The following is a 13574-nucleotide window of genomic DNA, read 5'->3' as shown; positions in this document are numbered from 1 at the left end:
ATTGCTTTCATTTTAAGTCTCCCTAAAATCAGGCTCCGTGCCAGAGCTTCGAAAACATCAGCAGCTCTGCATGTTTTCACAGAGATGACGATGATATTAGAGGAGGGAAAAAAAAGAGAAGCAGGAGGAGAAAGGAAATATGAAAAGTTAATGACATGCGGATGAAAAATGGAAAAGCTCATGAGAAGAAGGAGGAAGCGTTGATGAATAAAGCATTTGATGCGTGTCTGTGTGTTTAAAATGCTGACATATCCTAACTTTTTATTTACTCAGTGTTCATGAGACGGACAGAAGGATGTAAACAAATTAAATTGATCAAATGAATCGATTGTTAGTAGTGGATTAGCTGATAATTGAAGTAAATAGAGATTTTTATACTTAATGTTGCTTCTGAGCTAACAGCAAGTTTTAAAATAGACAGTGAAGAGGATTGTCTAATGAGGGGGGGGAGCAGCAACTGAACACCCCTGGTTTAGATAAATAAAACGTTTTAAACCAACCTGCATCGGGCTAAATGGGATGCTTCACAATTTTATTATTTATTTTCAGTAATTTCTATGGACTGATTAACTTTTTTCATTACCACCATCATCAGGTACTCAACAGAGACGTAATGCCTTTAGTAAAGCATTTATTTTATTTAAAATAACAAAAAACAAACAACAATTGGAGCTTATGTGTCCCTGTGTGGTAAATAAGGATTAGGCTTCCTTTAAGGTGCTGGCAAAGAAAAAAAATTACAAAAAAAACCCCACTGGTTTGATTTAGTTTGGTCCAGTATTTTGGTCCAGCGGTTTGTTTTGTAACTTTTTAACTTATTTTAAAGCATAATCTTTTGCTACGTTCACACCTAACGTGCTTTGGGCAGCAGCAGCAGGTGGTTTACATGCAAAGTCAATGGTGGACATTCATCAATGTGCATCAAAAGCTCCTGCAGCATGTCTACAGCAGTCGAACCAGCGGCTCATGTTATGTGCGTGTTGCCCTTCAGAAGCTGCAGCTACTGTAGTTGAAAAAATGGAACTTTAGCTGCTGGACGCGCCGCATCAACCAATCAGAGAAGCTGATCTGGGCGGCGATAGAAAGACAGACACAGCACTGCTGATGCAGATCGCTATGATCCCTCCCCTAAAACAGTTTATTATTGGCTAAATTAACTTAAAATGTTGGAACCTTTTGGCAAAATATGTTCACTTTTAATATGATGGTGCCGGCACTCTATACCAAATACCAGAAAAGACCTAACATCTACTTCCAGCTGCCATCAACAGTAGGGGAAAACTGCCGGTATGTGGGAGCTGAGCGGCTCCTAAAGAGAAATTATATTTGAAGGCAGGATGGTAATCTGGATGAACTGACTGCAAAGACCATGTTTTCAGGATGAGTTTCTCACTTAAAAAATATATTGAAACTACTTTTTACCCGTTGATCACAGCAAATATTAACCTGACTCTGCCAGATGGATTTGCTTCGCATTCCATTGAAGTAATTTTGGGAAGGGGCGAAAATACTGGTTAGCTGATTGGCCTCTGTTGGTGATAGACGGGCCAAATAAACCAATCAGATCAACGAAGCATATGAGGTACTAACAGAGGGACGACGAAGAGGAGCCAATTGATAGATCAAACTCTTGCTGAAACCAGTCGGGAGAAGAGCAAAAACATCTTTTCCTCTGAGAAAAGCCTCCAGAGCAGTGTTTTGCTCTTCTTTCAGTGAAGAAATACTCTGTAATTCCCATAAAACTTGCTCGGCACCCACGCTAACGCTAGTTTCATCGGCTGAAGCCGCCATGTTCTTTAGACTGAACTGTCGCGCTTCTCGTTGCATCACACCTCAACCCGCCTCAAAGCCAACGCTGATTGGACGTTCGTTTGGTGAACGGCTCCAAATTTTCTTTAACGGAGAGTCTCCAGACTGATTAGCGAGTGAAACTTTGAAAGCTCGCGAGATTAGGATGGTCTCATGAGGCTAAGCAAATATAGCACAGCTGCTCTCTGCAGGAGCAGCTGAATGATCAGACGCATCTGGACACACTTTACTGGATGTCTGACCTTAATGTGGAAAAGCATCCAAAATGAAGCAGCAGAAGCGTCTTTGCTGCTGATTAAGGGGTTCAGTATCAAAATATTCTTAAATTATTCTACACACCGGATGCAGTAGTTTGTCCTGCACCTCTCCGCCCGTCTCATTCACCCAAAAGGCCCATGGCAGCTGTGGCTATATGCAGTGTGTGAATGGGGGAATAACTGAATGCAGAGAAAAAAGCTTTGGAGATGGATTTTAAAAGGTGCTATAAAAGTTTTTACTTTTGTTTGTTTTTTTTAACCATTTTTACTGCTCTGGTACAGGCAGTTATCAATCAGATACACTAAAACTAAACTGACTGAGTGGCTTTCCGCTAGCTGTGGTTAAACAGCTCTCAACCTGCCAGTTTAGTGTGTAGCAGTGCATGTTACATTTGTTGCTGTGTTTATTTCCTCTGTTACGCTTAATGTTAATCTGACTTTGTTGTTTTAGGTCACGGTCGATCAGCGGGGCGTCCTCTGGTTTGTCCACCAGCCCCCTCAGCAGTCCCAGGGTAAGTCTTCATCCCTTCATCCCACCTGGCTGGCTAGCTCTGCTGGTATGCTTTTAATACACACATACCTACATGCATCCACCATCAGCAGCCGCTTCACACTTCATCCAAGCCTGTTGGATGCAGAGCATTTTCTGAATGTTGGGACCTAAACGTAAAAATCCTTCTGCTCTGATAAGAGATGATGTTGTTGCACCAGCTGCTTCTAATTTTCTTATCGGAGCATTCTGCCGTCATTCAGAGCTTTAAACGAAGTGCTGCTGGATCCATCAGAGGCCAAGCTCTAGATGTGATTAAGTGATGGTCTGTTTATAGGCAGCCATCCCACTGTACCCAGCAGAACATAATAAAGCTGCTGCTGTAGAAAAGTGAATTCATCGCTGAACCAAAGGTATTTATTAATCAAACCTTCAGCAAAGGAGCAGAGCTTCAAACTGGGTCATAGTTTTACTCGTCAATGTCTTTTCTGCTAATTAGTTTCCTAAGAAGGAAGAGTTACAGCTATGGAATGCTGTGAATGCCCCTAAAACATAACAATTATAAAAATTACTAATTAAGTCTTATTTACTGAAGTTTTTCACATTTCTGTTTGCACTTTGACCATTTTTATATTAAGTTTCTGAATTATAATAATTTATTACCCCAGTAACAAAGCATCATTTAGCATTATCATAAGGCTATATGATGCTAATAAGCTAAGTTGCTCTAATTGACTTTGTTGGTATTAAAGTAAAACACTAACTGACCCAAATGATCAGTTGATGAATAAAAGCTAATCGGACTTGATGTCACTATTAGTACATACGTAGTTCAAATTATATTAATGTGTTATTTTACCATCATTATAGCACAATGACCTTTATAGCATATTAACATACCGTAAATTCTCTAATATAGGCCCGGGCCTTTATTTCACTCAAGTGCATCGCGGTCCAGGCCTTTATTGGATAGAGGCCAGTATTAGAGACAGGCCTCTATTGCTATTTGAGCAAAACAGACTACCAGTGGAATGAATAAAAATGAGATTTTGTGTCTATTTGAACCTATAAAACACTAGGTTCATTTATTGAAAAAGTACAGTTACCATGTCTCGCTTGGTTTGAAGTAAAAAAAAAAAAATCCTCCAATTCTGTTTAATTCTCCTCCTCAGTTTCCTCCTCCTCTTCATCTCTCCCTTTAATCTCCTCATCACTCGCGCTCCTCCTGTTCTGCTGCGTGTCTGTTCTCTTCCTCGCGCAGACGGGCAGCAGCAGGGCTTGTCGTTCAGCTGCGCAGGGCTGTGGTACTTGTATGTTACTTACTACCACAAGTATAATGTTGAGGTATGCCCAGAAAAAACGTTTATAGCCCCGGCCTGTATTAGAGACCGGCCATTATTTACCTCCTCTGACAGCGAGACCGGCCATTATTAGAGACCCGGCCGCTATTGGAATACAGGCCAATATTAGAGAATTTACGGTATTTACTATCTAAACTCACTAATGCTGAAAAATATTAATATGCTGATGTATCTCATATTAGCATGAATAATACACTGGCCTCTAATTTACCCATATTATTAACCAGACTGACCCTTACCATGACCCTTAACATGCTAACTGACCTTTAAAATGGTATTAGCCAGTGGCGGCTGCTAGAGCTTTCCAATCAAAAGTATACTAAGTTATCACACTAGCACAGACTAGTATAAAAATTTTCAAAAACACTTTATAAAAGCAAAGCATAATTTCCTTAGCAGCTTTATATTTTGTACATAAATCTTGCCCTTCTGAGACTTTGTGAATTCCAGATTGTTCATTCTTATTTGCTGTTTCAACAAAGTGCTTTAAATCAGTCCTAGCTGTCTTTATCCATGCTGGCTCAGATCCTGACATTTGAAAAGGAGGCAGGCAGTCAAGGCAACAGAATAAAGCATTAGCCTCGCTGCAAGCAGTTAGCCAAGCCTTGTAGCTAAACCAGGTCCTGGAAAAGGATGTTTCTTGCGCCATTTGTCTCTCTCTCCAATGCGTCTCCAACTCCCACGACTCCACCTGTCAATCACCTGGTGGGAGGTGGTGAGCAAATACACTTCCTGTCAGCTCGGGGCGCAGGAATGTCTTTGTATTGCAGAGGAGCTACTGCTTATGTACGCAGTAACGGGACTCAATGCGCCCCAGGATGGAAATAAGTCACCAATCCGACGAAAAATAAAGTGACGCTTTGCTTCTCATTTAAGATTAAATATTTATCTTGCACAACTAAAAAATATCTATTAATATATTTCAAAATATTTTATATATTATTTTAAAATTTATTACAAAAAACACCCTCTTTTGGCCAGCCGCCACTGGTATTAGCATAAATAATAATCTGATTAACCAAACGTTAGCTGCCATTTTATGCAGTGCGTGACCTTAATCCAGATCTTGACATATTTAAACTGCAAAGTTGGGATAACCAACGGATTACCAGACCTTACCCATTATTAACCGTTTGAGTTTTTAATCTGCTACGTTACCTTACGTGTAATGATAACACACAGACTCTGGTCAGTTTATATTAGCCCTCAGCTGTTGGCATAACAAGCATGCTAACTGATCCACTGCAGGTAATAAAGCAAAGTTTATGTAAAAAGAAAATCCTGATGACCCTGATGGGTTCTAGTGAGAGGTTTGTAAGGAAGACGTTTTTGGTTAAAAGTTTATTTCATGAATACAGCATCAACTCTTGCTTTTAGACTCTAAGAACAGGATGCTTGGTCTTGTGTTTCTGGTCCACGGAGGCCGGTTCTGCTGTGGGTTCTCTGACCCACAGTCATCCCACGGCTTTCTACATCAGCACTGAGCATGCGCTCTGGCTGCTCTCCCTGCTGGAGGGTGAAGCTAAATCTGTTAGCTTTCAGGCCGGGTCACCGAGTCGCTGGTGTTTCAGGGATGCACCGACATACCAACACTTTACATAATGGATGCTTTGCTGATGAATCTATGAAAAACTTGAAGTTACATTTGTGAAACCTAAACCTCGATTCCAGAATGAGGTGAATTCTGATAAATGGAACAAAACCGAAGTCGACCTGAATCAGAACCTGATTTGTGTTTAAAATCGGTGCATCCCTTCAGGAATGCTTCACTGCTGCTTCCTGATTGGCTGATCACTCTGCTAATCGCATGTTCTGTTTTTCTTTCTTCCTTTCTTACTTGCACTCTCACCGCCTCCTGCCTGCTCCACTTCTCCCACCATTTTTGTTACTTTTCCGGCTGTGTTTTAATCGTATTTTTTTATTTTTATTGGAATGACCCTTTTTTGGGGGGGCTGTGGTGTTCTTCTGGCTTTGTCATTGGCTGACCCTGCTGTCATGTGTCACGGTGCATGGCCAATCCCAGCCCCACCGGCGCTTTTTCGTCCCGCCCCAGTCCCCAGATCTGTGTCAGTCCCCCAACTGCAGCCCCACACATTCCCCTGAGGTCCGCCTTAATGGGGTGGGCTCCCGTGCGGCCAACTCCTACCAACCAAAAATGGGGTCCCCTCTCATGCACCCACGCACCCAGACCCTCCCTGCCAAGCCCAAAGTATCAGAGAAGCCCCTGCAGACCACCAGGTCCAACCCCCTGCCCAACACAGCCCAGGCCCCCGGCACCCCTAAATCTGATCAATCCACAGCGAGCCAGCCCCTCGCTCCCTCCGTCCCCAATAGCCCCCACACCAGACGACACCCTCCCCTCACTGTCCCTCCCAAGCTGTCCATCCCCCTCTCCCCAGTGCCCCCTATGTCCCCGCTCCGCCGCCACCACCTTCACCCTGACCACAATGGCAAATCTGTCCCCATCACGCAGGTAACCCCTCACCCTTCCCCTAGAGGAAGTCCTCTTCCTACCCCAAAAGGCACACCCGTACACACCCCCAAGGACAGCCCGACTGGAACGCCGAGCCCCACGCCGCCGCCGAGCCCCTCCATTGGCGGGATGCCCTGGAGGACACGCCTCAACTCCATCAAGAACAGTTTTCTGGGCTCACCGCGCTTTCATCGCAGGAAAATGCAAGGTAGAAGGAGGGGGGAGTGTAATTATGTAAAGTTATGTATTTAAGTGCTTTTCATCAAACCAGGGTTCTATAGCTGCAGGGAAAATACAAAAAGTCTCTTTTTAGCTTCATCTGCAGCCGAATCCAGTCTTTGCAGCCTTATTCACACTAAATTAGGACCATAAATTAAAAAAAAAGTTTTGTTTTTGTTTTTATAAAAAAAAAAAACAACAAGAAACTAAATAAGAAACAAAATCCTGAGGATCTGAACCAAATATATCCAGCGGTTGCATTCAAACATGAGAACCTGAAGTGTCTTAAAACATCATCCCCATATTTATGATTCTGTGACTTTTTGTTAATTTGATTTTTATTAAAAACTTTAAAAATCTAAATTGATGTATAAAGTTTTTTTTTTTCTGTCGTCAAAAAGGAATAAACAAAATTTTCGTTTTCTGGGTTAATGAAATTAGCTGTAAAAAGAAAAGGGTCGATTCTTTTGTTTTTCTGTTTTTTATTATTCCCATACCGGACATGCTCACTTCCAGATGTTGGCATGAAAATGTTCTCATTTCATCAACTGTCAGTAATCATCCACTCGTCTGTTAGTTTCCCTGTAGGGAGATATGCCCAAAATGTTCCTAAGGCGGCATGTTTAACTTTTAAAAAGTGTGTAAATGCAGGATTTCACCACAAGATGTCGCTATGCTGCAGTGCGTTGTTTTCACCACTTTTACAGGAATGTTTGGGAATTCAAGAACGCAGCAGACATTAGCACAATATTTATAGCCTGAATTCTTTAGGAAAAGTGGACCGACGCTGGTCTGAGGATTTACCTCCATTAAATTAAATCTTATTTAATTAAATTAAATCTAAGCTGGTCAAAGCATTTTAAGAAAATATTTATTGTTGCCATTTTGAATACAACTACCATTCATAGCTTTTAGGGTAAAATATTGGCTAGTATTTAACTATGTGTCTTGGTTAAAACAAGAGATAAAAAAAAAAAGTTTCTCAAGCAAACTTATTCATAAATTCTAGATTAAATGTTTAGTTTTTGAGAGGTGTTTAGCTAGGTGAGCATGAAGCCTAATTTAAAGCCATCTGTTTAAAGAAAAGCAGTTATTAAATCGGTTAGCAACTGCAACTCTGCATATACATCAATAATTAGGACAGAAAAATGTATTGATAAAACTCAAATTCCCAGCATGCACTGCGCAGCACAGAAGCCAAACTGCTTTGGCTAACTACAGTAGCAGTGACAGGCTGTTAACTCTCTTTGAATTACATTGAACTGTGATGGAGGCAGGAGTCTTCTTACATCTGCAAAGTATAAAATTATCTTGATTCATGAGAGTGTCTTATACATGGGCAACCCTAGACAGGGGCCCACAGGGGCCCACAGGGGCCAGTGCTCCTGTAGAACTGCTTCTGGCCTCTGTTATGGCCCCTACATACAAAATATAAATATTTAGATATAACCATAATTTGTAAAATGTGCAATTAAATCTACCATTAATTAACTGAATTCATTTATAAAATGATGAATTTACCAATTAGATGGTAATTATTTATTATATGGTGTAGAAGTTTCTAATAAATATAATTACTTACTTTATGAATACAAATAAAAACGAAAACAATTGAGGACTCTCTAATTGTTTGCATTATTTTTGGGCCCCAGGCTGAAATGTTTGGGAACCCCTGGTCTAGATCAACCTTGGCCTCGTGGCTCAATTAGTAAACTAAACTATTTGCCAATAACCTGTTTTCTGATGTTTTACTTTTGCTCAGTGCCCCCAATAAAAAAAAAAAACGAAAAAAAAACAACAGCTTCCTGGTTAGTTTGGTCTACATCCACAACTGATCTTATTTGACATAAAGCAGATATCACAAGTAGGTGAGAAAAGGTTGCTGGTTCAAGCCCCCGCTCTAACCATCTCAGGTGTTCCCCCGCCTCATCTATTTTTGTGGGATTGTCGCAGGTCCCTAACCTGACTCCGCCAGATGGATTAGCTCCGCATATCCATCTGGAAACCTTCCGTTGAAGTAATTTTGGGAAGGGGCGAAAATACTGGTTAGCTGATTGGCCTATGTTGGTGATAGACGGGCCAAATAAACCAATCAGATCAATGAAGCATATGACGTACTAACAGAGCGACGACGAAGAGGAGCCAATTGATAGATCAAACTCTTGGTGAAACCAGTCGGGAGAAGAGCAAAAACATCTTTTCCTCTGAGAAAACCCTCCAGAGCAGTGTTTTGCTCTTCTTTCAGTGAAGAAATACTCTGTAATTCCCATAAAACTTACTCGATAGCCACGCTAACGCTAGTTTCATCGGCTGAAGCCACCATGTTCTTTAGACTGAACTGTCGCGCTTCTCGTTGCGTCACACCTCAACCCGCCTCAAAGCCAACGCTGATTGGACGTTCGTTTGGTGAACGGCTCCACATTTTCTTTAATGGAGAGTCTCCAGACTGATCTGCGAGTGAAACCTTGAAAGCTCGCGAGATCAGGATGGTCTCACCAGGCTACCCTTAGAATCCTGCCAAATCACTGCGGTCAGCAGCGATTCTTCTGCTGTACTTGTAGAAAATCCACCAACTGGAAATATTGCCAGTATCATTTGTAGAATGAGGTTTGTGTTGTGTGCTGATATAAACAGCTTAAATCAGGGAAGCATGTTATTTTTATAAAACCAGTCACATATACATAGAATATCGATAATATTTGAAAGACATTCCTGTTTTCTCACAGTTTCTGAATGCAACAGCGGGTAATATTTAAATTCAGCTTGTCGTTATGTGGAGGGGTTAGCAGTTTGAAACAACAAAAATAACTTTAATCCAAGAAGACGTTGCTTTTCTGTTTTCTTTCATTTTCAGTTTAAAAAAAAATCTTTAAAATAATTTACATAACATTAAATAACATTTTTCAAACAAACTTCATGTCCCCAACTTAGCTCCATACTTTTCACCTTTTCTTGCATCCAGTCCAGAATGTTGCATATTTTTTTCATATTTAATTTCCTGGACAAACATTAAAGGGATAAAGATAAAAAAAAAACTTTGTGTACGTTCCATTTAATCCCCAAATACTCTGAGACGCCAAAATAAAAGCAGGTTAATAGATTCAGAAAGCAGTGCTTGATGGAATTACAGTCTGAATCTAGCTGTTCTGTTTCTGGATTTAAAGGTCTGTTAGAGAAAAGCAACCATCTTAAAAAATGAAAGAAGGAATCAGAGAGGAGAACCCGTCAGAGTTTGTGTTAATTCCTGATTTAATGAGACGGTGAAAAGTTCAAAAGCTTATTTATACCTCAGTGACTGGAGGAGTGGATTCCTCTTCCTTTCTCTCAGTGACCCATCTGAACAACCATCTTAGTCGACTTTGTTCTGGCTGATTATTTATTGTTCAATCTGAGCAATAAAAAATAGAAATAATAAAAAACAGATCCAAATCTGAGCTTTGTTTCTATGTGCAGTTCCCACCCAGGAGGACATGTCCAGCCTCACCCCAGACTCGTCTCCAGAGTGAGTATAAACCTAACCACTTATTGTTGCCTCTAAGATGAAATCTGCTCAGTCTCCAAAACCACTGAAGCTGCAGGATGGAGGCGAGACGGCGGGAAGCAGCTGTACGCAGCGTCGCTCGACTGATGCGCCGCATCACGTTGTTGCTCAGGAGTCACGCTGTTATAAATAACCGTGACAGAAATAGAAGAGTGCAGGAGGAGAGAGAGGCTGGAAAATGGATCCGCTTCAGTCTTTAAACAGAGACCTAAACGGCTCACAGATCATTTAGCTGTCGGTTGGTCATGTGATCACTTTCTCAGGATGTCCTGATACCATTTCTGAGGTTCAAGTTAAGAACATTCAAGGATTTTCCAGTAGAATTCTTTTTCACTATCATGTATGAATGAATGTTTACATCATAAGACATGAAATCGATTTGATTCTGTTAGGTCGGTTCTGATTGGTTCTGTGTTTCCAAACTCCTCTGCAGGCTCGCTAAGAAATCGTGGTTCGGGAACTTCATCAACCTGGAGAAGGAGGAGCAGATCTTCATAGTGATCCGGGACAAACCTCTGAGCTCCATAAAGGCCGACATCGTCCACGCCTTCCTCTCTGTGAGTGGAAGATGAAATCTGCCCACTGGTGACAATAAGGAAGAACCCAGAGAAAATAATCATTGATGTTTGAAAGAGGAAAACCGCTGGATAATCCTTCATTTCCTCTGCCTCCCATCATTATTTTTCTTCTTTATTGGATTTTCCAGATTGTCTTTAGCTTCTGATCTGATCTGCAGTCTGAAGACTTAAATGTTTGCATTAAAACTAAAACTTTTACATCATCAGATTCAAGGATAAGGAAATACAAAAAAAAAAAAATCATAAAACGAATTTTTTGATTTAAAAACAAGTTTCTGATTAAAACTTTTATCTATTAAAGGACCACTGTGTGATTGAGCCTGTATTTAAAATGCTTCCTGTCTTACAGTAGATTTCTTTATTTTTTCAAAGTGCATCTGTTGCAGAAGAACAGGAAGATTTTCTTCCTCTCTTCCTTCTGAGCAGCTCTGATGGAGCTTCTGGTAGATAGATGTAATTCCTATTTTAAAGCCATTTTGGATGAAAACAGCAGTAAAACCCCTGCCTGGTGTCGGCTGCTGATTTATTCAATTATTGAAGATTCCTGTTAAACAAAAGGCTCTTTGAGGTTTAGATCATATTTATCAAATATTTGAGGAATTTGAACGAAACCAACGTGCGATTGATGTGTGAAGGTCGAGCTCTGAGGGGAATCCTGTTAGTTATTCAGGCGTTTTGGGACAAAGAAATTATTAAATCATTTCTTTAAACTTAGAAAAATCAACCTCCCTGCTCTGTGGGGAAGCTTTGGTTGATTGGATCCGACTTTTGGATCTAACTGCCTTTTTATTCATTCAGGGGACATTTAGATACTGTTCCCTTATTGAAATGATTCCCTCATCATCCCTGATCTTTAGAAGTCTGTACTCTTCCTTTGGTTTAAAACTGTTTTAGTATCAGACAGAAAACATTAATGCTCCAATCTAACAAAATACAAGAAGGTAGGACCGTCATCCATGTCTGGAAGGAGTTATAGAACCATGGAGAAAACACGGAACGACATGGATCAACCATTAATGAGTTCGTCTCACATTTCCCTTAAAAAGAAAAATATACAACGAACTAAAGAGACGAACGGTAAAAAGCAGGGTCAGACATGGCAGTGGAGGTGTGATGCTTTGGGCTGTAATTGATGAAACTATGAGTTCTACTATTTAGCAGCTGTTCTTGAAGGAAAACCATCAGCTGCACCGTAAAGAAACCAAACCTCATCCCTGAAAGATCGTTTTTTCCCCTCAGCTCGGCTCAGACGGTGGAAAAGCGTTTCTCCTACATCCATTCAGACCAAACTCAGAATCAGCAGGGAGAATAAACTCTAAATTAAAAACAACTTTATTACTCTGGACATGAAAATGATTAACAGAGCAGTACAAAATCTTTAATAAGGACATATTTGTTTGTTTTGTCACTTAAATAAATACAATTAAGAAATAAATCCACACTGAAACAAGGAATCTGACTGTAAGTAACACTGAACTAGTGAAACTGTTTAAAAATCATAAGATTGTTTACAGTAGATGTTAGAACTGCGCTATGATGCTGCAGAAATCATGGAAACCAGCCTGAAAATGGCTCCTGTTGCACCGCCTGCTTATAAAAAAACACAAATCCAGTAAAGCCTCAATCATTTGGAGAAATAAAAATAAAAGGACAAACATTTATAGAATATCTGACTATCATAGAGAAATATGTGAATCGTTGAAAGATGAGATTTCAGCCATTGTAAAACATTAATTGGGCTAGTTTGACTCAAACTGGGAATGAAGGCTGCAGCGTGCGACACTGCAGAGACCAGATGCAGTGATGTAATGAAAAGAATATCCCTTCTGCTCCTAAAGTAACAAACTGAATGCTTTAATGCATAAAGGAGTCCATCAGTGATTGTATAAACAAAAACCTTTTAGATTAACTTAGATTTGATTCTTTTATTTATTTTTTCAGCTTTTCTTTGTCTGATATTCGAATTATTTTTACATCCAGTTTGTTTCTGTTCCCCTTCTGTCACTCTGAGTTGAATCTATTTCATAGCGATGCTCTGTGAGCTGCAGACGCTGACGATGCTTAAACGCCTCCACGCGTTAGACGCCTCCCGTCCGTCACGCCGCCTCCTCCCCGCTGACGCTCTGTGTCCCCGTCTGTCCAGATCCCCAGCCTCAGCCACAGCGTCATCTCTCAGACCAGCTTCCGGGCGGAGTACAAGTCCACGGCGGGGCCGACGGTTTTCCAGAAGCCTGTCAAGTTCCAGGTGGACATCACGTACACGGAGAACACCGGCGCCACCAAGGAGAACGGCATCTACTCCGTCACCTTCACCCTGCTCTCAGGTACACACAGAACATGCAGCGTGTTAGGAGGAACACGTTGCTTCTATGCTGATAGAATAATAAAACCAATCAGTAATAAAGGACATTCTTTCTTCAAGGGTCGGTTCTATGAATGTTTGTGCAGAAACAGAGAAACCAGCTGTCCTCCTGACATTTATGGAGACGGCTGAGTCTTTATTTCTGATGATTTGAACAAATGTTCTGGATCATTATCCAGCAGAACCGGACATGTTTTCACAGAGCTTGGCAAAAGATTAAATTCAACCAAGTTGTTTGTGTGTTTGGACAAAATGTGGGCCCACAGCATCATGGGACCTCCTTTTTTACACGGCAGACGTGTTTTTCAACTTTAAAATACTTGGTTTTATGGAACAACACAAAGTTCAGAATTATAAGGCGGGAAGAAAATATTTTCACAGAAATCTTGTTTCTAAAACATCTCAAGCTCAACCAGAGTGGACAGACGACATCAGGGAACACGGATTAGTTAAATTTAGGTTTTGACTTTGACTAGGCCGTTCT

The 13574-nt window shown here is 40.7% G+C and overlaps 2 protein-coding genes across 8 annotated transcripts in view; one reads left to right on the top strand and one right to left on the bottom strand.

The window, feature by feature from the left end:
• LOC119776093 (serine/threonine-protein kinase BRSK2-like) overlaps positions 1-13574 on the top strand; it is a 164673-nt gene that overhangs the window by 131819 nt on the left and 19280 nt on the right. For 5 of the 7 annotated variants that reach the window (XM_038274327.1, XM_038274330.1, XM_038274326.1 and 2 more), the window contains 5 exons: positions 2518-2578; positions 5941-6598; positions 10063-10111; positions 10584-10707; positions 12872-13052. In XM_038274327.1, coding sequence (XP_038130255.1) covers positions 2518-2578; positions 5941-6598; positions 10063-10111; positions 10584-10707; positions 12872-13052 — 1073 coding nt within the window. The remainder of the gene's footprint in view (positions 1-2517; positions 2579-5940; positions 6599-10062; positions 10112-10583; positions 10708-12871; positions 13053-13574) is intronic. The other 2 variants (XM_038274332.1, XM_038274331.1) reach the window with 1 other exon arrangement.
• The window catches only part of LOC119776092 (ankyrin repeat and BTB/POZ domain-containing protein 2-like), a 58285-nt gene continuing 56753 nt past the window's right edge, over positions 12043-13574 (bottom strand). Inside the window, exon 18 of the mRNA XM_038274324.1 lies at positions 12043-13042. The gene's annotated coding sequence lies outside the window, so the exon portion shown is untranslated. The remainder of the gene's footprint in view (positions 13043-13574) is intronic.

This window comes from Cyprinodon tularosa, unplaced genomic scaffold, assembly GCF_016077235.1.
Source record: "Cyprinodon tularosa strain WSP-4 unplaced genomic scaffold, ASM1607723v1 ctg908, whole genome shotgun sequence".
In the NCBI taxonomy this organism is placed as follows: domain Eukaryota; kingdom Metazoa; phylum Chordata; class Actinopteri; order Cyprinodontiformes; family Cyprinodontidae; genus Cyprinodon; species Cyprinodon tularosa.
This window is presented reverse-complemented; position numbering and strand designations above follow the sequence as displayed.